Source organism: Electrophorus electricus, chromosome 6 (assembly GCF_041902795.1).
Source record: "Electrophorus electricus isolate QZ-2024a chromosome 6, ASM4190279v1, whole genome shotgun sequence".
Classification (NCBI taxonomy): domain Eukaryota; kingdom Metazoa; phylum Chordata; class Actinopteri; order Gymnotiformes; family Gymnotidae; genus Electrophorus; species Electrophorus electricus.
The window spans coordinates 12,076,016-12,102,936 of NC_137502.1; the positions used below are offsets into that span (position 1 = coordinate 12,076,016).

A 26,921-nucleotide genomic window follows, 5' to 3' on the forward strand; every position below is an offset into this window, starting at 1 on the left:
TAGTCCCATGTTTGACTTTATGAGCCGTTGCCCTTTATGATGGACACGGGTTCTGTTTTGAATCATTTATCTCCTAACTTTCTTTGTCTGGATCATGCTGTTGAACCTAGTAACACATGAGCAGTAAAATTGGTTTGTAATTGTTTATATCTGAAATTTGTTTTATAGCCCTGGAAAATTTCACATAATCTTCTGTATGTGCATTGAAATTGTGATGGGTTTTTTTTCTCAGACTACAAACTTACAATATATCACACAATACATATTTAATTCAGAAAAGCAAACAGGCATTTGTTAGTATTTGTGCAATAATGAGAATTAAGTTAACAAACATGCAGATTGCATACAAGGAAAAGAAATTCTCTAGTATATTGTTTACAGCATGGTCAGTGGTTATATGTAATTGAAAGTCGACATACTGGAATGTATCTTATATTTTGCAGGTGAAATATCTCTCACACACTTGCACTCTCTCTCTCTCTCTCTCTCTCTCTCTCTCGCTCTCATACGCACACACCATCATGCACACCTTCTCTCACTGTCTCACCCAAAATATTTTATTAGAGTTGTTTCGTCTTATACATAAGAACGCATAGGGTCTCTCTTTTTTAAACTGTTATAGGTGAGTTCAAGCAAGTTTTTTCTCTTCAGCTGATTAAAAATGTATCCTCACAAGATCAATTTTTGTTGCTAGGATACAGAAGCATCCTAAGGCGAGGCTGCCTCCTCAATGCCAGACGTGTTTTCTTTTTTCAACTACAGCAACATCTCTCTCTCTCTCTCTCTCTCTCTCTCTCTCTCTCTCTCTCTCTCTTTCTCTCCCTCCCTCGCGTTCTGCCTATCTCTCCCCGATGAAGCTCGTGGAGGGCAGTGACAGCCTCTCCACTGCGCTCCCAGCGTTCGACCGAAAGAAACGGAGTTATCGCGCACTTCAGCGTAAAGACGCAGGACATGAAAATGCAGGATATGTACCATCCGAATATCCGGGTAAGGTACAGTAAGTGAGATTTGCAGCCTGTATTTTATTATTAGTATTATTATTATTATTATTATTATTATTATTATTATTGTTACTATTACTATTATTATTATTATTATTATTATTATTATTATTATTATTATTATTATTATTATTATTATTATTAATACAACATATTTGTAGTCTACTGAAAAGGAATTACATATTTAAAAATTACATATTCAACAAACATTCTAACTGGGAAGTTAGAATCGGAAGGATTTTTGGAACATTATTTATGTCATTGCAAAGTCTAATTCAGAACTGTTTTTATCTATTTAACAATGCCAGATAATTACAAAAGGAGTCAGCGGTGAACTTACAGACCCAGTGGCATGGCACTTTGCAGTAGCACGGGCAGTAACCAAGGGATACTTTCCGAGTGCTGGAACTATCAGAGAAACTTTACGCTGCACAGTCTTCTCGTTACCTCAAACTAATTACTGTTCCCAAAGCAACCAAAGAATCTAACCGTGAGAGTAAGAGCGATGATGGCTCTGTGCAAATGTCTGTCTTACCCGACGCAGACAAGTTATCTCTGCGTTGGGTAATACTTTCTCAGAAAGCCAGATTTTGCTATATGGCGTCCATAGGCGGTTACGAATAGAGTCATTTACATCGAATCGTTCATTAGGCTCTGACGCCAAACTTTAACGGTGTTGAGTCAGAAAAGTACAGACGTACTGTATTGTTACATGTTAAGCCATCATGTACGTTCGTTAACACACAGGTCACAGGTATTGCAATATAGTGATTTTAATCATCCCACAAACGGATAAGACTGAAGATTGACTAATAACATTTTTATTTGCCCGGGAGGATAAATGACAAAACATCACAAATATCATGGCCTACCTCAAAAAAGAGAGAAGGGAATCAGTTCAAACAACTTAAATCCTTTTCAGATGTGGCATTGTTTAGATCAATGGCATGTTCTTTACTGATACCTGGGAAGAGTGCAGAGTTGTCATAAAAAGGATATTTGTGAAACTCGGTTGGTCGGATCTCCTCGACAGAAACCAACGCGCTGTGGTAGCGCTGGAGTCTATTATTGTTTGGCGCGCTTCCTTAGTGAGTTCTCTGATGCGCAGTGGTTTCACCAACTGTAAGGTATGTTTGAGCCGAAAGCTGCCCGTGATCGTGTAAGATATTAGAGTGAGAAGCGGTGGTACATAATTTATCATGTCCAGCGCTTGCATTGAATTCTAATATCGTTGTTACACGGTGCTGCCGCTATGTCTTGAGTTGTGAGGTAAAATGCATTCACGGGAGGAAAAAAATAAATAAATTTCCTGACAGTCACCGCGCACCGGTGAGTTCAATGATGGCCTGACCTGAATGATACAAACACATTAATGAGGCGACTAAGTTTAAATTGCAGAAACAAACCCGACGCAGACCCTGCGCACAGAATCTTATGCGAATTGTTGTTCCTTCTCTTGTATTGCTCGTTTGTTACTCTGTCTCGGTAACCTTGATTAACATCTTCAAAAATGCGCAAACACAATGATCAATCTACAGTTATAATTTTCGGATTAAGTCTAAAGGTGTAATCAGTGACGTGCATGTTTTTACATTTGCTACCCCAATAGATAATGTGGTGTGATATGAGGTATAAATTACACAGCTGCAGTCAATAAGATGTGTGCGCGCGTGTGTGTGTGTGTGTGTTTGTGTACAGACGTGTGAAGTCAGAAAAGTGTGTACATATCAGCTGGAGGTGTTAGTAGGTAGACCTGAATGGAATAGAACTCTCTCTCTCTCTCTCTCTCTCTCTCTCTCTCTCTCTCTCTCTCTCTCTCTCTCTCTCGCTCTCTGTCAAGACAAGACAGTAGCACTGGGCTACAGCTGTTCACTATATAAAATTGGACACTTTCATATGTGTACTATATATACACATATGACCAACATAACCCGTACATAACTTAGGCCCTTTCTTAATAAGTGTACATCAACTTGTTTGTGTTTTCCGTTTGGAGTTGTGTGTGTTCAGACCTGGATGGCCTTGTACTATGGGAGGGATTGTGCTGTTCAGCACCTACTGCTGTTCTCGGTAAAAATGATGCGGTGGAAAGCTGTGCTATAATCATTAGCCATTCAAGAAACCCCGTCTGCATAGTGCATGTAAATAAGTCCTGCAAACCCCTCACTCTGCAGCAGCGTGCATGCAGGGAGCTGCACACACAAGTACAGCCGGACCCTCCTGACAGCCAGCTATAGGCTGGCCATGACTCAGATAAGATGAGAACAGAAACAAAAGATAGCATAATAATGTGCCCAACACACAAAGAACCCAAAAAGAAACTATACACAATTGGAATGTGTAATGGCATGCTGACATGCTCATCTTCATGCTCAAGTAAGGGCTGGGAGTTGGAGCGTTCATATCCCTGAAACACTGCTCTGCGTTCAGAAGTCAAGAGATTTTCTTCCTCCTACGCATGTGTTCTCAGCTGAGGGAACACACCTTCGTCAGACTGATGTAGATGTAATATCACTTCTACCTTAATCACATTTTCTTACACCTCATCACCTTGCAAATGCCTCATCTCCTGTTCAATAATATGTATGTTTCAATCTTGTTGCAATTTTGAATATATATATATATATATATATAGAGAGAGAGAGAGAGAGAGAGAGAGAGAGCACGAGAGAGAGGGAGAGAGAGAGAGAGCACGAGAGAGAGAGAGAGAGAGAGAGAGATTCAAATTTGGAGCTTTCCTTGCACAGCTGATGAAGGACACCTGTCCGAAACATGCTGTTTCTCTACAGTACATTGTTACTCATCTCACAGTTAGTCATCTTCTATGTATTTTCATATATATACCAACATATATGTATATTCCAAGGTCAGACAGAAAAGCTTAGCAGAAAAAAACAACATCTACCTGTGCATTCTACTGTATATATTTAAAGATATTTCAGAAAATAATTCCACAAACTAGCCATGCTTCTTAAAATTCTAGCCCATCAGGCAAGAGTGCTGCAGAAGTCTTGCATCAAACCCACAAAGAGCTGTGCTGGTGTGCATCTATCTGCGGGTGTGCACAAACAGCAGTGTGAAGAGGCTTCAGCAGTTTGTCAGCCCCATTCGCTGTCGAGCAAATCCTTTTCTGAGCAAAAAAGCAGTTCAGCTTTGTAGTTGGAGAGGGCGGGTGGAAGGGGGGGGTCGGTTTTGGGGGCGGGGGGTTGTTGTTGCTTGCAAAACGAAGCTCCACATTCTCCCCTCTGCGTGATGGTTGGCTTTAAAGGATGCCTAAGCTTTTTACACGGCAAATGCGCCTTCCGCAAGAGTCCGTGTGCTGTGACATTTCTTCTTTCCCTCCCAATGCAGCTCTGGACAGTGTGCATCGAAGTTTCATATCCAGTTGAATTTCATTTGAAAATTCAGTTGTGCTTTTTGCTTTTTTAACTGAATTGGTCAGGAAGCAGTGGATCAGGGGAGGATTCAACCCTCGGAACTCGATGAAAAGGCTTTCAGCTCACGCCAAGATGGTGAATCGAAATGCAGTCAAAGCACTGTTTTTGACAGAGGGAGATATGCACTACTTGGTAAACATTGAGATGAATGCCCTTACATTCAGACCACTCCAGCCCAGTGATAGTGATTATTGGTTGTGACTGCAGGACGACAAGTAGGATTGCATTTCCTGTACAGCAGCCAGACGGGGCAGCTGAGTGGAAGGTTGTTCACTACTTCTCATACTTTGTTTAGTGTTATCAAACTAGTGCTATTATCTAGATGCAGTGCTTCTTGCAAGCTATGATCACTGTCATGTGCTGTAATTTCACGTGTCATTTCATGTACGTTACCACGTCACATTATCAGTTTTACTGGATTTATGATGTGCTGGAATCACCATCATCGGGAATGTACACAATGTGTGTTGGCCCGTGTGGATTCTTTACATGTATTCAGCCACATCAGTTTGGAATAATCGTTCTTTCTCTTTCACACACTCTTTCTCTCCCTCATTAAAAAAACAACAGTAAACAAATACACTCATCACTTGCACTCATGTCAAATGTCTGGCAGTCCCCAATGCTCAATGCATCTTTATTATTATTAAATGTTTCCCCAGAATACATACAAAAAAACCCTTCTCCTCAGCGCCTGTCTCTATCTCAGCATGACTTGCTTTTATTGCTTTTAAAGCGCTAACAGCAATAGATCAGCTCATGTCCATGTCCTTACTGTTCATTTCGTTGCTCTTATAGGGGTAACAGGAATTGCTCAGTTCATGTCCATGTACTTGCTGTCCATCGCAGTTTTGCTGTGGGTGAAATTTTCATTCTTGTTCTCTGGCTCAGTGTCCTGTTTATGGATCAATGGCCTTAGTGCTGTAAGGCATGTTGTGTTAATATTTAACGGGGTCCCTCAACTGTTATAAAGGGAGGTAAACTGCCTCAAAACTCTGATTTTGCCTTAACTTTATCCTAAGCCAGCTATTGAAGGGCTAAGATACAATGTGCAGGTTCTTGTGTTTACCATTTGGACAGTTTAGGTAATGTAACACAGTGGAGTCATGAAAGGAGTGAAAATAACTGGAGCGATCTCCACATTCCCATTTAGAAGTTTCACCACTCTTGGAATGCTATGTGAAACATAGTATATAGGACCTAAAGCAAAGTAAAAGCTGTTTTTTTTGTACAGCTACTAGATACAGCAGGAGCTAATATCACTGCAGTATGTGTGTGTTCATGGAGAAGGGCCCCAGGCCTCAAACCTAGCAAAGTCTCTCACCATGAGAGCTAAAAGGGGTCCTTTCGTTTGAAAAGATACACTTCAGTGGTGTAAGTGTGGTCATACAGACACACACACACACACACACACACACACACACACATTCATATAGCAAGAAAGAACAAGCAAAAATGGTAAGGGAAAATGTCAACTTGATGTGTATTAGCATGTTATACAGTTATGTACATCACTTTGAAAATAAAACTATATTCAAAGCAAAATACTCATGACTGAAGACAACAATAACAACAAGAACATAATAATACTACTACTAATAATAATCTGCAATATGTCATCTATTCCTGTTCTTCAAATCTCAAAGCATTTTTTTACAAATAAATGTAATATTCAAGGTAACACGTTGTTGCTGGAAGCATCATTGCGGCAATAAGAAGGCCTACTTAGGGGATTTGTTTGGTACTTGAATTTGGAATTGATTTTGTGAGCTGACTGTTTGATTTAAGTATACTGTTAAGGAACTGCCTACAAGCAAAATCCAATTAATTTCTGGGCTTCTCTGTACCCAAAACAAGCCCCATACCCATCTCCAGTCCTATCCCGCTAAGCTAATTAACACGATTAGCCAAGGGGAACCGCTTAAAGATAGGCTAAAGTAAAAGTTGGTGCACTTGTGTAAACTATAGTTCGGGGAACTGACATGAATGTGGTTCTTATGGATTAGCAGTTTTTATTAATAGTATATGCTAACCCATACTCAATGCGTACAGTTTGCTGTAGCCACAGTACTGCTGCATTGCTTCCTTTTCTATAAATGTCTTTTGATATCAAGACTGAACAGCATAGCTTGACTGACATGTTTTATTCTCTTCAGAGAGTAAATTCAGTGTGTCCTGGGTGCTTTGAACATAAGCCCTCTGTAGATCAGCATGAATAGAATGATTCTCGAAAAGAGCTCTTTAACCAACAATCCTGAGCCTTTTTTGTGCATCCTGGACAGTTTTGGCGGCATAGAAGAGCAACCGCTAATTCCTCTCTCGCAGCGTGACTTCCACCATCCCAGTGGGCTGAAACAGCAGCTCTTCAGTAGTCCAACTTTCTGTCACTAAAGTGAAAGTTCTCAAACCTTCCATCATGTAGCCACTTCATCTCTCAGGACAGCACAAAAGAACAGGCATGAAGAAGGGCTGGCCCACACATGGCACTCAGCCAGTGGGAGCTCCTGAGTCTGGGGCTGGCAGGGCGATTTTGGGGGGAGAGAGATAACAAGGTTAGCTGCTGTTAACGTGTCATCACCAGGGGCAGTGCAGTGGCTCCTGTATTGCGTGGTGGGGGGGGAGATAGCATCACTGGGCATGTGCGATACCCAGTGCACAGTGATCTCCAGACTGCCCCGTCAGGCTCTGTGAGCCCGCCAGACTGCTGGAAACCAGTCTGGCTTTGCAATGGCTGTGGAAAATGCCCCCTCCAGAAGGGACTGTGGGGAAGCATTGCCAAGCACTGAGGTCAGAACATAGGCTTAGACAGTTGCACATCTGAGTGGCTTCAGCAACCCATCTCCAGGGGTGTGACAGCAAGCCCAGATTACAATGATTTAGAGGACCAGATCATTTTGAACAATAAATTATGCTATCGGAAAAGCTATTCATGCAGAATTTTACATATTTGCTATAGGAAATGAGTCATAAAAAAATATTTCATGATAAAAATTGAACCTAAATCAACACAGTATAAAAATCCCTTTTGTTCATCGGTGTGTCAATGCACCATATTTGTTGTGCCATATTTGGTCTTGCTCAACTCAGAACAGTACAGTAAGGGAATATAGAAATTAAAGGCTGACATACACAGAGAATAGTACAGTAAGAGAATATACAAATTACACACAGAACAACGAAGCAGTCACATTTTGCAGCATTTTCAATTTGCCAGAAATGGTGATAGTTGAATTCTGTTTGTTGGATTACAATTTAGCAGTGTCTTATTAAAGTGATTTGCACTCCTGTGCTGTGTATAAATGTTCAGAGTTCTTTAAAAGGCATTTGTTCCACATGACATTTTCAGTTACAAAACAGTGGTGTGTGTGTTTCTAATTGAAAATGCCATAGGAGATGAAGTCTTTTTAATTTCTGAGTGCCTGAAAGAATGCTAAAAGTCTCCTGCCAAAGAGTCGCCCACCTTCATGGGTTCTTCAAAGTGCTCTGAATGCCCTTTTAATTTTCAGCGTTCAGGAGGTTGGTTGCTAAGTGGGTGAAGTCTGGTGTGTGCACCTGAAACAGCAGCTCATAGCAACCATCATGGCACATTAGGATAGAAGTTATTCAGATGGCTTTGATTATCTCTTCTTGATTTCAAGAAAGTCATTTGGTGTGCGAGGTGACAGAGAACCAGGTATTATTTGCCCAACACATGGCTGCACACATCAAGGTTTGCTCTGTGTACTTGACAACATGTAGCTTTTGTCATGGAGCAGTAAAAAAAGATGCGATGACATTTTCAGAGATGGCTGTAGAGAACTGTGGTAGGACATCTGGCTGACATGGTGATTTTACCTTAACCTGGAGGATTATTTAGCAGTGCTAATATACACATATGCTAGAAAGCTAGACAGCTAGAGTTTTGTTCACCTTAGCAACAACAGATTGTGTTCAAATGTAGGACATTTTCACCCTTAGTGCAGCATTTTCACCTTCACTTAGAGGCTGTGTGTTTATTGATTTATGTTTGTGTGTTTCTTCTTCCTTGTATATCTGTTCTGACATGTCTGTTCACAGCAATATATATGAGTAAGGGTGAATCTGCAGTGTGTGTGTGTGTGTGTGTGTGTGTGTGTGTGTGTGTGTGTGTGTATGTAGTGTGTGCAGTATCTTGTTTTCAAGGGTTATCCAAGGAATATATTAACTCTAAACTCATTGGTCACACATGCAACAGAAAACAGCATCACATGAGAAGACACCAATTTTTAATATCCTAATGACCTTTTTTCTCTCTTGTCGCTTCCTTCAGATCCATCCATTGTTTTTTTTCCAATCTGTCTCTCACTCTTTTCCTACAGATGGTAAGTTGACTCCCCATCAGCAGCTCCTCATGTGTGATCAGACAGACCTCCCTGCGTCTGCTTCATGGCTCCCTCCTGCCTCTGACACTGCCACCTCACACTCTCTCTCCTTCGCCAAGCACTAAACCGCTGCCTCGCTCCACTCCTCCGTCTCCGCGCTACCATGCCCTCCACTCTCCGCGCTCTGCTGCTGATGCTGCTGGGAGCCCGCGTGATGCCGTCCGGCGGCGACTCGCCCCGGCGGGAGATCAAGATGGACGGGGACCTTGTGTTGGGAGGCCTCTTCCCCATCCATGAGAAGGGCCTGGGCATGGATGAGTGCGGTCGCATCAATGAGGACCGGGGCATCCAGAGGCTAGAGGCCATGCTCTTCGCCATCGACCACATCAACCGTGACGTAAGCCTGCTGCCGGGCGTGCCGTTGGGCGTGCACATCCTGGACACGTGCTCGCGGGACACCTACGCTCTGGAGCAGGCACTGGAGTTCGTGCGGGCCTCACTGACCAAGGTGGATGACACTGAGTTCATCTGCCCCGATGGCTCGTACGCATTCCAGGAGGACACCCCACTGGCCATCGCAGGGGTCATCGGAGGCTCCTACAGCAGCGTCTCTATACAGGTCAGCACTGGTCTGCTGCACTCTTGCAGCCACAAGGGCACCAGTGACTCATGCCTCCAAAACAAACAACATATATCACATACATATCAGCCTGACCATTTACGAGCAAGCAGAGCAGGGCCGCGGGTCCTTGCTTCGCCGTCCAGCCAACGGGCCTGGATTAGCACTGTGACTGTGCCACTAAGAGTGCTGTGCGTGTTGCTGCTTTCTTGTGGCACTGGTAACAGAGCTGAGGGAATTTGCAAAGTTTTACATAACCTCCTCCATCTGCGGCTCCACAAAAGCCAGTTTTCCCTGTCAGTTCCAGGATCCATAATCTCCTAGTCTTTTTCTAAACTCTCTCTCCTTCTCTCTCTCGCTTTTCCTCTCTCTCTCTCTCTCTCTCTCTCTCCTCAAGCGTCTGTTCTCTGCTATTCTGTCACAGATATCGCTGTTTATTTCTGGAGAGGCGAGAAGGACTGTGACCTCACTGTGGCCTCTCGTTAGATAACCATTGTTACCAATCGTTCTCTTCTCATCGACAACAATTAGTCACTGTTTATTTATCTCTGCCCTTTACTGCTCACTCTCTCTGGCTGCCTGTTCAGTCTCCTACAGCATATCTCTGTTCCTCAGCAATCTCAGCAATTATTTTACACACCATGCAAAGGAACGAAAGGGCCTTCTTAATGTTTAGGTTCCTTGCAGCAGTAGGAGATACAGTGATTTATAAAGAATTCACACAGCTGTGCACTCTACAATTCCATCTAAAATATTATTCAATCTAATATGATTTAAAAAAAAATAGCTAACCCAAGATGAAGGGGAAAAGTATATTTATTAGGACATTTTCAATACTCGTGGTCATAATCTGTAAGATGTGTTAGAATACAGTTGACAGGATAATTGCATATCTATATCTATACTGACTATCTATATCTATATCTATACATAATTACAGTAAGAAATATGAAGGCTAAGATCAGAACACAAGCACGTTTATAAGTAACCTGGAAAATACTACCAGAAAACAGAACACGGCTAATAATTTATTACCACTAATTATTATTTTAATTATTACAGTACATTATAGCAAAAACAGAGTAATTAAAAAAGTAAAATCCCACCCATAATAAACTAAACCGAAGTGAAGCCAGTGGCCGGGATCAAGGATGGTACAGGGAAAGGAAACCTCCTGAGCAGGCTTCCCATTGTTTCTCAGTAAGACGAGCATCAATCAATTGTCTTTTTTTAATCACTTTGTTCAGGCTGTAAAAGTAAACCTCTAACACTACTTTCAATTTTACACTCACCAAGTAATAGATAAGTGTTGTGCCATGAGCTATTTAACACCACGCAAAATAATCCCATTTTTACCAGTCGATCACGCCTGTCCATGCTAAAAAGGCTCCGAGATGAAAGGAATGTCCTGATGGATTTACAACAGACTGACAGTGCAGACTTCACGCAGGCTGACAGTGAAGTGCCCACTGTGAGCCTGAGTCTCGCCACAGCGTATGGCAGTGGCATCTTCTGCCGACATGCCCGCTGGGTCCATTGTGCCCACTGTGCTGTGTGTGAGTTATGTGTGATTTACGCGAGCCAAGCTGAGTCAGACCAAAGAGAACCAGCCGCTCTCCATCGCCCCCTGCTGGGACTGCAAGCGCATACTGAGCTGCGTTAACATGGTCTTATCAAATCAAGGCACTAAAAAAGAATATTTTATGTATCATAGACTTTGAATAATTAATTCATGAGGCACTGATCTTAACAGGGATTGTAATGGAGTGCCTGTATGTGTGTGTGTGTGTGTGTTTTCTCTTCTCTCCCAGGTTGCCAACTTGTTGCGCCTTTTCCAGATCCCTCAGATCAGTTACGCCTCTACCAGCGCCAAGCTCAGTGACAAATCGCGCTACGACTACTTCGCCCGCACTGTCCCGCCAGACTTCTACCAGGCCAAGGCCATGGCAGAGATCCTGCGAGCCTTCAATTGGACGTACGTGTCCACAGTGGCATCTGAGGGTGACTACGGCGAGACGGGCATCGAGGCCTTTGAGCAGGAAGCCCGCCTCCGGAACATCTGCATCGCCACGTCGGAGAAGGTGGGCCGCTCCAACGCCAAGCGCTCCTCGTACGAGGCGGTGGTGCGGCAGCTGCTGCAAAAGCCCACGGCACGCGTGGTCGTGCTGTTCCTACGCAGCGACGACGCCCGTGAGCTGCTGGCTGCCGCCACCCGCCTCAACTCCTCCTTCCTATGGGTAGCCAGTGATGGATGGGGAGCACAGGAGAGCATCGTCAAGGGCAGCGAGGTGACGGCAGATGGGGCCATCACGCTGGAGCTGGCCGCCCACCCCATTCCCGAGTTCAACCGCTACTTCCAGAGCCTCAGCCCACTGAATAACCACCGCAACCCATGGTACAAAGACTTCTGGGAGCAGAAGTTCCAGTGCTCACTGGGCGGGACGACGGCGGAAGGGGCAGGAACCCCGAAGCCTCCCTGCGACCCGGACCTGGCAGTGGACGACAACAATTTCGAGCCCGAGTCAAAGATCATGTTCGTGGTGAACGCAGTGTACGCCATGGCACATGCCCTGCACCGCATGCAGAGGGCACTGTGTGCCAACACCACCCGTCTGTGTGATGCCATGCGCAGCCTCGACGGACGCAGGCTCTACCGCGACTTTCTGCTCCACATCAACTTCCGAGGTAACGTCCCTCCACCCACACTCTCCCGCCTCCGCCCACCTCTCTCTCCTGGTCCTTGCCTCCGTCGCGCCCCCTTTGCTGAACCTCGGGGGCCTGTGTGGAGGTACTAAAAGGGTGGTGTCGCTTTCTGTTGCCCGATGGTGCTTAATTTGAGTGGAGGCGCGTAATTAGAGGCAGCTCGAAGGCTCATTGGCTCATGCCACGCACCACCAAAAGGATTGCTTTTGACTGACAGGTGGAGAGTGCAAGGTGCAGGTAAAAATAAACCATGGAAAAATGCTCAGGCTGGGATGAGCTTATTCCACCCTCATCTGTGACTGTACACAAACACGTACGAGGTAGAGGCAAGGTAGAGAAAGAGCAGGAAGGGGGTTGAAAATTCTGAACTCCCTCAAGGCACTGGTGAAAGAAAGAGTTAATAAGCCATGAGAACAAAGGCAGACTGCAAACTGGTTATGAAGATGTGATAGAGAAGACAAAGAGATAGGGATGAGGGATGAGTGCAGAGAGAGAAATATGTGAACTGATGCAATAAGAAAAAGACTTGTGTGCATGTTTATGCATATGTACACATGATAGAGTATGTGTGTGTGTGTGCGTGTGTGTGCGTGCATGCGTGTGTGAGTGCATGAGTGTGCGTGCGTGTGCGTGCGTGTGCGTGTATGTGTGTGTGCGCGCGCGCGCGTGTGTGTGTGCATGCGTGTGTGTGTGTGTGTGTGTGTTTTAGGGAGAGTTGGAAAAACTTGGAGAGATAAAACAATCTGAGAGAGGTTGAGTGGGTTGGTATGCGTCAGCAGAAGACGATTCTCTTTGAAACTCACCATCTTCATTTTTCCAGCACAAAATCAAAGATGTGTGGGGTTTGCTGTCTGGGGCGATGGGGTGGCAGGAGAGGGCTTGCAGACAGGAGGAGGTGGAGGAGAAGAGAGATGCAAAACAGAAAGTGAGAACCTGAGAGAGGGAGAAGCTCGAGGAGGCAGGGGAGGAGGAGGAGGGAGCAGTGGAGTTAGGGAGTTCTTAAGATGTGCAAAGCAGCAGTGTGAAGGGGCCTCAAAGAAGAGGAGCTTCTAACTGATCTTGAACAAAGGAGGATGAGCTCAGGGATAGGAGGAGAAGCAGGGGAGGTGAGATAAAGTGGTGAAATGGAGTAAATGGCTACCTCTGATTTTTCCTTTCTTCATCATGGTCAGAGATCCACTCACACTGCACAAGCTCAGGTCTCCCAGGCACCCTACAAAACATCAGTTTCATTTTGCCGATTGGAATTTATGGCACTTTGAAAGAAACTTTTAAGCAACAGAGGACGGCTTTAAAAACTAAGGCACGGGTATTGCAGAGTGTTCAGAATGAGCTTCTCTACCGTCTTGGTAACTCTGCATTACCATGCCCGGAATTGAAACCTTTTCCTACAAAAACGTAAAATAAAACATTATTATTAGTCACATTTGTATAGCACCTTTCTCAAATGCAAGGACACTTTACAGACAGAAAGCAGCTTTTACAATCAAATCACTCACACACCGATGAGAAGCAGCAGCCAATTTGCACACAGCGTACTCTCTATCAGAAAGCACAGCGGGTGCAGGGAAGGTTAAGACCAGGCCAGAGCACTAACTATCACTGGACATGCATGCACACACATTCACATGTAAATTGTGTTATGTCTCTCGCTCTCTCTCTCTCTCTCTCTCTCGCTCTCTCTCTCTCTCTCTCTCTCTCTCTCTCTCTCTCTCTCTCTCTCTCTCTCTATATATATATATATATGTGTGTGTGTGTGTGTGTGTGTGTGTGTATATCTATATATATTTTCACACACACACACACACATATATATATATATGTGTGTGTGTGTGTGTGTGTGTGTGTGTATATATATATATACACACATATATATACATATATATATATATATATATATATATAGCCTTTCACATCTGCGCTAATGCTACCTACACTTTATTCTTTGCTTCTTATTACTTAATTAGACCTGACGTTTCACTTTAAAATGTAGATTTGACTTCCTTGGCAGCATATATCCCTGTTTATCGGACGGCCTTGCTTGTTAATGCAAAGCAGGTAGCCCAGCTAAGTCCCTGTTAGGCTAGTACATCAGCCGCTGCATTTTCAGCCTCACCCTGCAGAAAAGAGGGTTAGCATCAGTTTGCCCTCAGTAAGTCTGTTTTACTGGAAAGGCCAACCGGGTCAGGTTTACCTAACACACATCACAGGCCTCAGCATTTAAGGAATAGGTTATGATCCCCCAGTTACCTAGGAGAACAAATCCCATCTCTGTAGCCTACCTTTGCAGACTGGTTTAACGATAAAGGACTAAGGTTCTTTTCCACATTGTTGTACATTTGTGTAGTTGAGTTTAGGTACTTTGTAAGGCTGCTCCTGCAGAATATGTAGCATCTAATGATAATTAGGATATCATTTACTGCTTTTACCATGCCAGCATAACACTGCATAGTTATACAACGGTCAAAAGGTTCCATTTGATGAGAGATGTTGCATCAGAACTCGTCTCTAGTATTAGTATGTCTCTCAGCTCTTCAGAGTTTGTCATTTTTCCAATGCTATGCTCTTCACTCAGACTAATGCACTGTGGCAACATGTCGTTGCTATGGTAATTGGGTCTGCACATGGCACCAATTGGTGAAGTAATCCAATAGAGTAAGAGGAGGATGTTCTGTCTACGGCTAAGAGAGAGAGAGAGAGAGAGAGAGAGAGAGCAAGCGAGAGAGAGAGAGAGAGAGAGAGAGAGAGAGGTTCTGCTTCAAATTGTAGTGATCCTATGCCTACTGAGTAAACACATGCCTATGCACATGTAGCAAGAGGCACAGACATGCGCGCGCGCACACACACACACACACACACCGACAAACATTTTTGAATTTTTGAACACAGGCCATTTGGGACATTTCTGGTTGATTTTTGCTTTACTGCAATAAAATCTCAGACACACACAGCCCACACACCATGAAACCAAGCTTTCAGTCATCCACCTGCAATAAACATCAGCACATACACATGAAAAAACACATTAGTGATCTCAGAAAAGAATATAGAATTCTGAGAAGATCTTGAATTATCTTAACCCCCACCGAACACACACACAAACCCTTATATTTGTGTGTGTGTGTTTTAAAACTCACACTCATAGATGATGATAGATCATACCCTGTAACCATGAATGTTGATATGTATAATATCTTTGTGGATTTGTGGAGTGTGTGTGTGTGTGTGTGTGTGTGTGTGTACATTAAAGCTCCCTCAGGCTATTCTGAGCTGAAAAGCATAACAAGCTATACCCACCATTCCACTTACACAACACACACACACACACACACACACACACACACACACACACACACACACACACACAAACACACCCGTCTCATTCTCTTCTCTCTTTTTTTTGGACATGACATACGGCTACACCTGAATTGAAATTAAAGGATTTTCTATTTGTTGTTTTGCTGAGAATGCTGTGCTGCACAATTAGCTAAACAGAACAGCCAGTCCTGGGCATAATCTCTGTATTGAATAATCTCCATATTGTATTCTTAGAGTGAGCTACACTACTGTCTCTTTCTTATTTAAATTAGATTGCACACAGTGACTGCAAAAACTATCTCTTCCTCTTACTGTAATGCTACAAACCAGTTAAAAGCTAATGAGGATATACATGCATGTTTTCATGAGGGACACTAAACGTTTGCAGGACACTGCACCAAGGGAACATGGCCTGGTCGTTTTTCCCATATAAAGCAACTATTGGAGTCTAAGAAGTGGCTGTCATTTATGATCCTAGCCTTTGTTCTGATTGGATGACATACTAATCAACTAATGACATCTTGTAAAGAGATGACCGCATAATGCTGGCTGGCTTTCATTTGCTGTTTGCCAAACTACATTTGTTTACATCAACTTGGACAGCAACCTGGCCAGGTGAATGTTAGCAGTGCATTCCCACTCATCGTGCTTTAAGATTAAGATTAATCCCGTGTTGAACATCTCAATGGTAAATTTTATGGATTAGCTAAGAGACCCACTTTGGGTTGTGTAGATAGCATGTAAACTAATGTCAGTCAGATTATACCACATGTCATTAACTGTGATTGCTTCACTACAGGATATTCAAATTCAGTCCCTGACCATTACATTCAGCTTCAATCTGACATACTGGACCAGCAGTTTGCCTGAGTTGGTCTCAGACTGTAAGCCCTCATACTGTAAACATGAAAGCCTCAACCCACACAAAAAAGGGACGTTTGTCTCCATGCTAAGATTACGTATGTTCAAGTTAAATCAGGAGACCTAATGAGAGCATTACCATGAATGTTCACTTTATTACATACACCTGCTTTATAGCTGTGTCTCATAGGCTGGCATGCACTCATACACTCACATACGCAAAATCCAACCCTGACACACTCTTGTTTTAAACTGATTATTAATGTGAGAAGTTGCTGGAAAAAAAGCATAAATGCCAAGAGAACAAGACAAGTTCTAATTATTCAGCAAATTTCTGAGTACCTTTGAACTGACTGAACAGCCAGTAAATATACCTTATAAAGTGAACTTTCAGTGTACAAACCTAAATAGAAGACTGCCTTATGTCTAACATGTCAGGATAGTTTTGTCTATATATATAAAGTTGGCTGTAAGAATAAAACAATATTTTTGGTGATAGTGTAGGCTGTGTGAGATGAGAAAATTGCTGCAAAGAATGCAGAAGTATAAACAGTAAAACAAGCGTAGATTTATACATGGATGTGGTTGAGGGGATTTCAAATGAATGGGTGTAAGTTTAAATGTAAACTGCAGAGGTGTGTGTGTGAGATGTCCTTCACTACAGCTATGCAAGACAAAGTGAGGGAAATACTAATTACAGAAACCCAGTGGTCTTGAATGTGTTATAATGAAACATTTGCACACATTTGCTGAATGATCTCGATGTGACACATCAATCCATCAGTGCACCACCCCTCATGAATACCCCCCACCACACCCCACCCCCAAGGAGTAGACCCCTCTCAAAGACTCAACCAAAACACACAGAAATAGAAGAGATCGGTCAGTATGTCCAGACGTGTATGTCCTTGTATTTATCTTCCATGTAAGCGTATGCGTGTGGTGTGTTTGTGTGTGTGTGTGTGTGTGTGTGTGTGTGTGTGGCTGTATGTGTGAGTAAAGAGGCCATCGGGTCTGAAGAGGAACTGTCATCTGGCGAGGTGAGTAAGAGGACGTGAGAGGCTGCTGTTAGCCTGTGCTTCAGAGGTCTCTCCTCCTGCGCTGGTAGATGTTATGGCACCTGAGGCCCCCAGATCGCACAGGCTTCGTTTCCGCATGACAAGACTGACAGGCAACAGGGCACAGTGTCACCATGGAGTCGAAGGCGTTTAAAGTGTAGCTGTCTAACAGTTCTCTGGAAGAGGGAGGGGCAAAGAGAGACAGAGACAGAAATAGCGAAACAATTATGACTGTGTACAACTTATTGCCACATAGGAAAAATACTGAACATATCTTTTGAAAGATATAATAGAGTTTGACTCATCTTTCTCTGGTCTAAGTGGGAAATTTTGCTTAGGTATGTGTGGGTGTGTGGAGGACGGGTGCACAGTTAGTATATCCACCAGAGTAATCCATAAATATCTCCTGAAATCTAAAATTTCCTAACATTCTGTGCTATTGTGTGTGTTCATTCTCTGTCTGTTTCTATCTCTCTCCTCTGTTCCCTGGGTGGGTTTCAGAAGGCCTAAACTCTGAACTCCTGATGAATCCCGGGAGGTAACATTGAATACTTTGTTCCTTTTTCCTTTCCAAACTGCACAGCGTCCTAATGGAAAGAAGGTTTACTGACTGAACTGTTCTTCCAGTGCCTCTCATATCAATGTACAGTACACACTTTTAAATCACGTTGGGATTTGACGTATTGGCCCCATTAGCTTAGGATACAGCATTTAGGCATTTATCACATAAAGCACTGTTCAGTTGGATATGTTAGCGAATCCTCATCAAATCCTAAAATCAAATCTGCTTTTAAGAAGGTTTTGTTGTTTTACAAACTGTTCACCAAGTCCCCTGTTGGTTCAGTGCAAGCTGATTAACTGCAATTTTGTTTATCACAAGTAATTATATTGTGGTTAATTATCCTGTTACCAGATGCTGATTACTTAATCTTAGGGTGCATGCAGTGTCTGCTGAGTATGAAGATTATTAATTATAAGTGTTGATGATATTAAATGGGGAAATGAACAGATGAACTGCAGGCCACTAAAGGTTAATTTGATCTTCAGCTAGATGAAGTACTCAAATGTCGGCATATATTTCTGCATTCCACTACACCTCACATATGTGAATGGGTGTGGGTGCGTGTTTAAACATATGCGTGCTGACGTTCACGTTATCTGATGATTGATGGGGTTCATAACGGCCAACCTCCCTTCCCTATCTGACGACTCATCATTCCCTGCGGAGTTCTCCGAGTCCCTTAGAGCAATTACTCTGTGAGTGATCAATCACGCGTGGACTGTCCTGAGATGATCGCTGTCTGCTGGGGTGTCCCATGCTCCTCGGCCCTGTGTGAAGAGAATCCTCATCAGAATATTCATTATCATTAACCTGACGTTTTACCCGTGACTTCTCTAGCTTCAATCCGAAAGCCACCCTGAAAAAGCGGCGTGTTCCCGTCCCTGTGTACTACACTCCTGCTGTTCCTTAAGGGAATGGACGTGTCTTCATTCATGGCATGATTTCTGACCTCATCCCTCATCTCTGCGGTACAGGAAGATTGAAATTGAAATGTCAACGGTCTGTTTAACAGACTTGATTGGCTGTGCTTAATTGGCTCTGCCCGGCAATTGTGCTGAGGTGGGAATTCAGTGCTCTTCCCCTGTATTTGTTGGGGCTACACGGGAGCTTGTCAGCGTAAAGCAAACAGCACATAAACTGAAACTGGGTCTGTAAAGTCCCCAGCAAACACCTCTTGCATGAAACGCGTTTGCCACACTAATAGTGCTCTTTATAGTAAGTTCTATTTCTGTACACTGCCATTTTGTTTAGAAGCTATTTCTGTGAAGGTTCCTGATGCTCCCCTATGGTTTTAACAGCCTCCTGTGTAATTGCTTTGTGTGCCTGCAGCCATGTTGTAGCATCCACCGACTGTAACTGAAGTCAGTACCATGATGACATTCTGAGAAGCAGACACGTGGATGTTTCTTTCTATCAGTCAGGAGCAAATTTACCAAACAAATTTCAGAGTTCTGTTTCATAAATGATAAATTCACATTCCTCTCTGTCCCACTTAATTGGTAATTTAATTAAGTCAATTATTAGTTAGTAACTTTTCACAACAGGTAGCCATTCTAGTGCTGTGTGTGAACTTTCTGTTCTTCTGTCTTCTCTCTCTCTCTCTCTCTCTCTCTCTCTCTCTCTCTCTCTGTTCCCCTCTCTCTATATATATATATATCTCTAGCTCCATTCTCTTCTCCTGGCTCAGAGAATGTAGTCAAGTTTGACCAGTATGGAGATGGCATGGGCCGCTACAACATCTTCAACTACCAGCACTTGCCAGGCAGTGACAGGTATGGCTACATCCAGGTGGGAGAGTGGGCGGAGACGCTCTCCCTCAACGAGTTCCTGGTTGGGTGGCCAAGGGGCGCGGGCGTGCCCACCTCCCAGTGCAGCGACCCGTGCGCCCCCAACGAGATGAAGAAGATGCAGGCAGGCGAGTACTGCTGCTGGATCTGCACGCCATGCGAGCCCTACGAGTACCTGCCCGATGAGTTCACGTGCGCGCCATGCGCCCCGGGCCAGTGGCCTCGTGCCGACCTGAGCAGCTGCTATGACCTTCCCGAGGACTACATCATGTGGGAGGACGCGTGGGCCATCGGACCCGTCTCAGTGGCCTGCGTGGGCTTCATCTGCACCTCCCTGGTCTTTGGCGTCTTCATCCGCCACAACGACACGCCCCTGGTGAAGGCTTCAGGCCGGGAGCTCTGCTACATCCTCCTGCTTGGCGTGCTCATGTCCTACTCCATGACATTCGTGTTCATTGCCAAGCCGTCTCCGGCAGTCTGTGCGCTCCGAAGACTGGGCCTGGGTACCTCTTTTGCCGTGTGCTACTCGGCACTGCTCACCAAGACCAGCCGCATCGCCCGCATCTTCGGCGGGGTGAAGGACGGAGGCGCCCGCCCGCCCCGATTCATCAGCCCTGCCTCGCAGGTCTTCATCTGCCTGGGGCTGGTCTCCGTGCAGCTGCTGCTGGCGTCCGCCTGGCTGCTGCTAGAGGTGCCGGGCACGCGGCGTTTCACGCTGCCCGAGAGGCGCCAGACAGTGGTGCTCAAGTGCAACGTGCGTGACTCCAGCATGCTGCTGTCGCTCAGCTATGACGTGGTGCTCGTCGTGCTCTGCACCGTCTATGCGTTCAAGACGCGCAAGTGCCCCGAGAACTTCAACGAGGCCAAGTTCATCGGCTTCACCATGTACACCACCTGCATCATCTGGCTGGCATTCCTGCCAATCTTTTACGTCACGTCTAGTGACTACAGGGTATGTCACAGCAAAGGATCATGGGAAGGGAAGGGTGGACCTGAATGAATTGCTACTGAACTAAGTTATAGAGAACAGAGTAAAAAAGTGTCGAATTAACAGTGATGTTGAAATCACCCAGCAATTGAAACTCCCCAGACACTGAGTTGCCGGCTGTCGTTTAAGATATGCATAATACAAAGTCCCAGGATATACAAGAATAAAAGAAAAAAGAGCAAAGTTAAATCCATAATAAACATGGCACATAATCGGTCAGCCCTTTGCAATGAACGGGTCAAGCCTCAGGCATCAGTGTACTGCAAGCAACGAAACTCAGCATCTTTTCCAACAGAATTAGTCATGGATTATCCAAAGCAGCAATGAAATGTGATTAGTCCAGTCCTGTGCTGCATGGATTGCATACACAGTCAGGAAGCTTCAACACACATGCCGTTGCCAACATGCATCGCGTTCATGCGGGTGGGACTTTTCTCCATATGCTCTGTGCAGAGTTTACAACGCCACGGTTAATAAAGTGGGGAAGAGTGCATGTACATTTGAGAGGGCCTGGTACTCTGAGGCTGCTTTAAAGCGAGTGCTGACTCCTGTAGAAAGAGCGTCTTTAAAGAGAGGTCCAGATCACACAAAGAACAAGACAGGCACGGAGAACAGCAGGCACAGGATTGCAAATTTCTCATTCTGACTGCACTACACTAAGAAGTGCCAAAGACAACTAGAGGGCTAATACGATCATAAAAACACTATTGTTTGGTTCTTGTTAGTATGCTATCCAGTGTCCTTCATAGACAGGACCAATTAAAGCTGACTTTACAATGTGGTTTATTCCTTTCATGGCAAAACATTCCAGGCTATTTCATTAGTTTTGGTGAAGGACTCATGTGCTCTCAGTGAAGATATAGCTGCCCTTAGGAGAAAATTCCTATCCAGTTTAGTTTTATGTCTGTTCTTGTTCTGTTCAATGCCCCAGTCCCAGCAGGGAACTGAGAGAACAGCAGGGAGGCCTGGGAAGAGAAAACATCTAGATCTTGAGTGGTGTAGATTAGTCTTTTAATGGAAGATGTCCAAATAGCATCTAATCAAACATTATTTATGCAGCCACTGCGCTAACTGCCATCGCAATTATCCCACGCTTTCCCTCAACTACTCTCACTGTTAAACGTGGCTCTCGCTATGCTACTTTAACTAACAGCGTTCCATCATCGGCAGGCCTGTAAGTGTCTGTGGAGGTGACTGAAGCATTGAGTAAATGAGCTGTTTACACTCCCTCTTTCCCTCCCTCCACTCTTCCTCGCTCCGTCTGCCCAGGTCCAGACCACCACAATGTGTATATCGGTGAGTCTGAGCGGCTTTGTGGTGCTGGGCTGCATGTTCGCGCCTAAGGTTCACATCATCATGTTCCAGCCCCAGAAGAACGTGACTAGCCACCGGCTCAACCTCAACCGCTTCAGCGTCAGTGGTGCCGCCACTGCCTGCGCTTCGCATGGTGAGACCCTGTCACACACTGACAGCAAGCACTCACACAAGGAAGTGTAGCCTTCATTGCACCGAGAGACTGTGTGAAGCCTTTCTGAGAATGCTTAAGGAATAGCCCGGGCCATCTTTTTTTTTTTATGCAGACATACTGACAATTTGACGTGGATGGTTTTCAAGTGAATTGCTTGGTTTCTGAGAGGGCTACGTTGCAGCAACAGACTAACACACTAGGAGAGCTGATTCTGCCTTTTGCGGTCATCAGGTGGTTGTGCCAATTATGAAAGAGGATTTACATGGATTTTTAAAACATTCATTTTAGTTTTATATGATTAGCTTTCTAGCTGGTAAGCTTCAGTGCTAAGTGGTTTTTTATTGTCCCCAAGGAAACAAATTTTCAAAAACTGTATAAGCATTATTAAAAAAAGTTTCAAAACAACATAGCTGCATGACATAAAACAAATTAATACAAATACATGGATACATTTAAACTAAGAATCATTTAAGCAACAATTTTATGTATCTCACAAGAAACCCTGTGCCATTGCATGAATTGTTCATTATTTTGCTGGAGAGTTTTTATGGCCAATGGAATAAATGAGTTTTTAAATCTCTTGGTTGTCCCTTGTGGCACCCTAAAGCACTGACTATAAGCCAATAACTCAGACTCCTCCTGCAGGGCGTGGCAGCATCTGATGCAGACCTGCCCCTATAACTCCACTGGCCACTGTCACAAGGACATGTAATCTACTCTTGTAATCTACAACTCTACAGAAAGTTAAAAATAATTCCATAAAACTCTCATAAAAAGTGCATATTTGTGCCTACATTAAAAACTTTTATTTTCAGAATAGCACACATCCTTTGCTGCACTTTAAACTAACTGAATTTATTTCAAATTTTAGTTTACAATACCCAGGTATAGATTATCTACTATTATCTACAATCTACTATTTCAGTGTTTCAGTGACCCTAGTTACAGTATGGGTGTAAGCAATAGAATATCTTCTACAGTCAGTTACGATGTCTGCTCTTTTAATTACATCTACATTTGCAAAAAGGTCTGGTCACTCCAAGATACAAACTCACCCATTTCCTCCTCATCCGGTAAGAGACTCGCAATAACAGAGTCATCCTCAAACTTGATCCACACCTTATGATAGCTACGGCAATCACAGGTATACATAATGTACAGGAGAGGAGAGAGTACATAGTCCTGAGGGGTGCCAGTAGCAGAGGGGAACTGTACAGGAGACCTGGCACTGACCCAGACATGCTGCAGAGTATGACAATCCTCTTTCCAGCCTGACAGATTTGCACCTACCTTAAGGTTGGAGAGGAACATCTCAGCAAACAATGGTGGTTGGATAGTATTGACTCCAGATGAGAAGTCAGTAAAGAGCAAATGAGCATGGATGTATGGACTGGCGAGATGTTTTAGTAGTAGACTCATTAAAGTAAAACCAGCATACCCCGCACCCCACCCTGTTCTGCCTGTAAACTGATAAAGACATTGCTGGTTTGTCACTCTCCTAATTGTTCCATATTAAGATTCTCAAAGGATTTCTTCACAAAGGATGTCATATATAATATACTGTTTAATGTAGTCTGAAAATGTTTAGGGTTGGTCTTTAGGACTGGTCATTTTTGCAAAACGAAGCGCAGTGTCTTCCCTCCAAAGTTTGTAAAGTTTTTTTCTGCCAGCATAGTGTAGTGTTCAGATAAAGGTACCGACACTCAGAACAGGTCCTTAACATATCACGATCATCTGTAAATGCTCTTGAATAGGGTGTGTTGTAAGAGAGTATATAAGCCATTTATTTAAAAAGAAAAATAACTGAAGAACAGATATTACTCATCTTTGATTTGTCAACTCAAGGCATGATGTGCATGTCAGCACTGACACGATGCGGTCTGGGGACTCGTTGCAGGATAATAAGCACCTGTAAACAGAGCCCAGCCCTTTTGCTCTCAAAGTTAATGCATGGGCACAAACCAAATCCGATAAACAGTGTCATCTTTGTTTATATTTCCACTCTGATAAATAATATGACAGGTACTGCAAAGAAAAGAAGACACAACTTACTTTGAATGGGTTGGGAACCACAGAGAAGGTGAAGGATGGGGGGGGGGGGGGTTCTGGGAATTCTCAGAAATTTGTCTCTTTTTTCTTTGCTTGTAAACGGAGCTAATCCGACTTTTTGTGGCACATTCTCAGTTCATCTCACTTTATATCTCTTTCTCTTTCCAGCGTCTGTGAGCGCCCACTTTGTTCCAACAGTGTGCAACGGGAGAGAGATCGTCGACTCCACTACTTCCTCTCTGTGACCCCGCCTCTAACTACTGCTCTTTAGCGACTGTTAGCCAATCAGCACACATTGTGCTCTGCCCAAGAACTACGCCCATCTACAGTGTGTAGAAAGTGTGTATTATTATTAAATTATTTTCTAGGGCTTGTACATATTAACTGATATTGTTGTAGAGAAACAAAAGAACAAAAAAAATTTCTAGAGTGATTTTGGAGACTTGTTTTTTTGATAGCTTTATTATGTCTGTTGTAAATGACCATGAAATGTGAGCACGGTTGTAATACAATGAATTTTTTGACCTAGGGAAAATGCTGACTGCTGTAGTGGCTAAGCCTGCAGTACTGGACAAAACCTGGTCATTTCCTTTTGTAGGTTTCATTGTAATAATCTATTCTGTATGTATTTCTATGTTGTATATTTTGTACATAATCTTACTGATGGTTTTAGCAGCACAAGTTGACCATGGTAGATGAAGCGATGCTTCTGTTGAGAGGGTGTTGATGCTAGTAGTTGTACAAGCGCACACAGACTTCTTGTAGTAAGCGTTCATATCGTCTGCTGCTGCTTTCCATGAACTGCTTCTCACAAAGCATACACATACCAGCCCGAAGTGGTCTTGAATGCTAAACTTTGACGCCGATGTGACGTATTTATGATGTATAAAAAAGCTTGGTGAGACAGGCATGGTTAAGTTGTGATCCATTGTTTAATGGCTCTTTGTGCCTTATCCTGTGTTCAGTAGTTTCATATGAAAGCTTCCTGAAGACCTTTAGTCAAGGGGTAGCTGAGTCCATTTGTTTACATCTCTTTTTTACATCTCAGTGTTTTTTACATTTCTACATTCTGCTGTGCTTTGGAAAGGGGGGGGGTTACATTTTATTTAACGTGTTGATCAATTTGTAGTCATGTCACTGGTTTGTTTAGGACTGTGTTCAGCTGATAAGGTCTGATCGTGGCGATTTATTCAGTTGTAAGTCTGTAAGTCATAATCATTTTAGGTTTTGCCATTTTTAAAATGGATTGACGCACAACCAATATGGAACAGTGCTTCAGAAAAGTGACATTCGTTATTTGCCGTCGTGACAGTGAACTCATACCGCTGCATGCCAACAAAGAGGAAGTGAAAATGCACAACAGAATGAGAAGAGTCCAACTGTGTTTTATAATGGTAATGAGGTAACTGCCTGATCAACAGCACAAACTTCTGGTCTTCTGGTAGGATCTCATTCAGAAAACATACTTTTGAGTCATTACTCAACAAGTGTCATCCCTGCGGCCTTTAGTGTAGTATGTGCATACACGTGGCTACAAGTGCCCTCAATTGCTCTGTTCTCACTGAAATCTGTGATGCTTTTACAATTCTCCCTAAATGCCATTCTGTGCCATGCGAAATGCTAAGGTTAGTGAAAGCCAGACTGATGTGGAGATGGAGAAAGACAGACAGTTAACATTTAAAGTGAAAGGAATAGGAAGACATGTGGTAGTGAGTGCACAGAGGGCGAGAGAGCAGCTTCTGACCTCTAAAGTCACGGTCCGCGTTTGCTTCGTTCCACGATCAGCAGCCCACTGCAGTCTGAGGCTGCTCTGTAGAGAGCTTTTATATATCAGACTCCAAAAGTGTGTGGCTGGCTGACTCCCCCCACGGCCAGCGAGTTGCTAGGGGACAGCGGTTCTACACGGCCTCCTCAGGAATGCTTTTGAGCAGAAGAGGAACAGGAGGAGAGCCAAAATGAAGCTGCTTTATCTGAAGGGCTTAGAGAGGTGTTTCAGAAAGAGGAAGCCGACTGCAGGCTGTTCAGAGACAGCAATCAGAGCGTATCCACTGCCCCCCTGGGTTATGTTCAGCCCCTACAGATACTTCCCAACAGGAGCAGGGGCTGAGGATTCGCTGTAAATTAGATGGCACTGTAATCGGTGCGCTGGCATATTCCACATGATCATAAACAGATGTTTTTGATTCATGTTTGATGATGGTTAGTCCAGGCAATTCTCCTCTTGTTGGCATGATTTGGAAAATTTTGGTAAAAACATCGGGGGGGGGGGGGGTGCTGTGTGGAGTTTAATGTAATGCATTTGGTGGGGGGGGCTCTCTGTTTATCTATACGCTCCCAGTTTTAAAACAGCGTTGTAAATAGAGTCCCATAATGTTAAATAATCCTCTGTTGTCTCTGGTGACACTGAACTGTGGTTGAACACAAAGCAATAGATCAGTACCCATGGTGCAGTGTGCGCAATAACAAGGACATGATGACATCATAATAAATAATAACTTACTGTTACTGCTGTTGTATGTGTTTGTTTCCATTTTCTTATCCATTTAGTATAAATGGATTTGGATGAGTTTATTGCACAAAAAAACAACATACACATCCACACTCATGACAGTCACACTCATAAACATTTACACTCAAACATCCACACTCTTATACATCCATGCTCATATACATACTTCATATACTCTTCCATGTCTTGCCCCTGAGACCTTGTCTTTCTGGCCTCAAGGG

At 43.7% G+C, this 26,921-nt stretch overlaps 1 protein-coding gene and 1 long non-coding RNA gene across 4 annotated transcripts; one reads left to right on the top strand and one right to left on the bottom strand.

Annotated features, from left to right (window-relative positions):
* The first annotated feature begins 880 nt into the window (after positions 1–880).
* grm3 (glutamate receptor, metabotropic 3) lies at positions 881–26,696 on the top strand. Of its 2 annotated transcripts, XM_027009700.3 has the most exons (6): positions 881–987; positions 8,776–9,397; positions 11,209–12,082; positions 19,563–20,638; positions 21,944–22,121; positions 24,360–26,696. In XM_027009700.3, exons 2-6 carry the CDS (start codon positions 8,942–8,944, stop codon positions 24,434–24,436), a joined length of 2,661 nt encoding a protein of 886 aa, XP_026865501.2. In that variant the 5' UTR covers positions 881–987; positions 8,776–8,941; the 3' UTR covers positions 24,437–26,696. The 2 variants fall into 2 exon arrangements, 1 of the variants encoding a protein (XP_026865501.2); XR_014124054.1 differs by lacking the exon at positions 19,563–20,638.
* LOC145658495 (uncharacterized) lies at positions 17,185–19,554 on the bottom strand. Of its 2 annotated transcripts, none has more exons than XR_014124055.1 (2): positions 18,592–19,554; positions 17,185–17,513 (listed from the first exon to the last, which is right to left on the bottom strand). It is a non-coding gene; the product is annotated as an uncharacterized LOC145658495 (long non-coding RNA). The 2 variants fall into 2 exon arrangements; XR_014124056.1 differs by having other exon boundaries at positions 18,485–19,554.
* Positions 26,697–26,921: the final 225 nt, after the last annotated feature.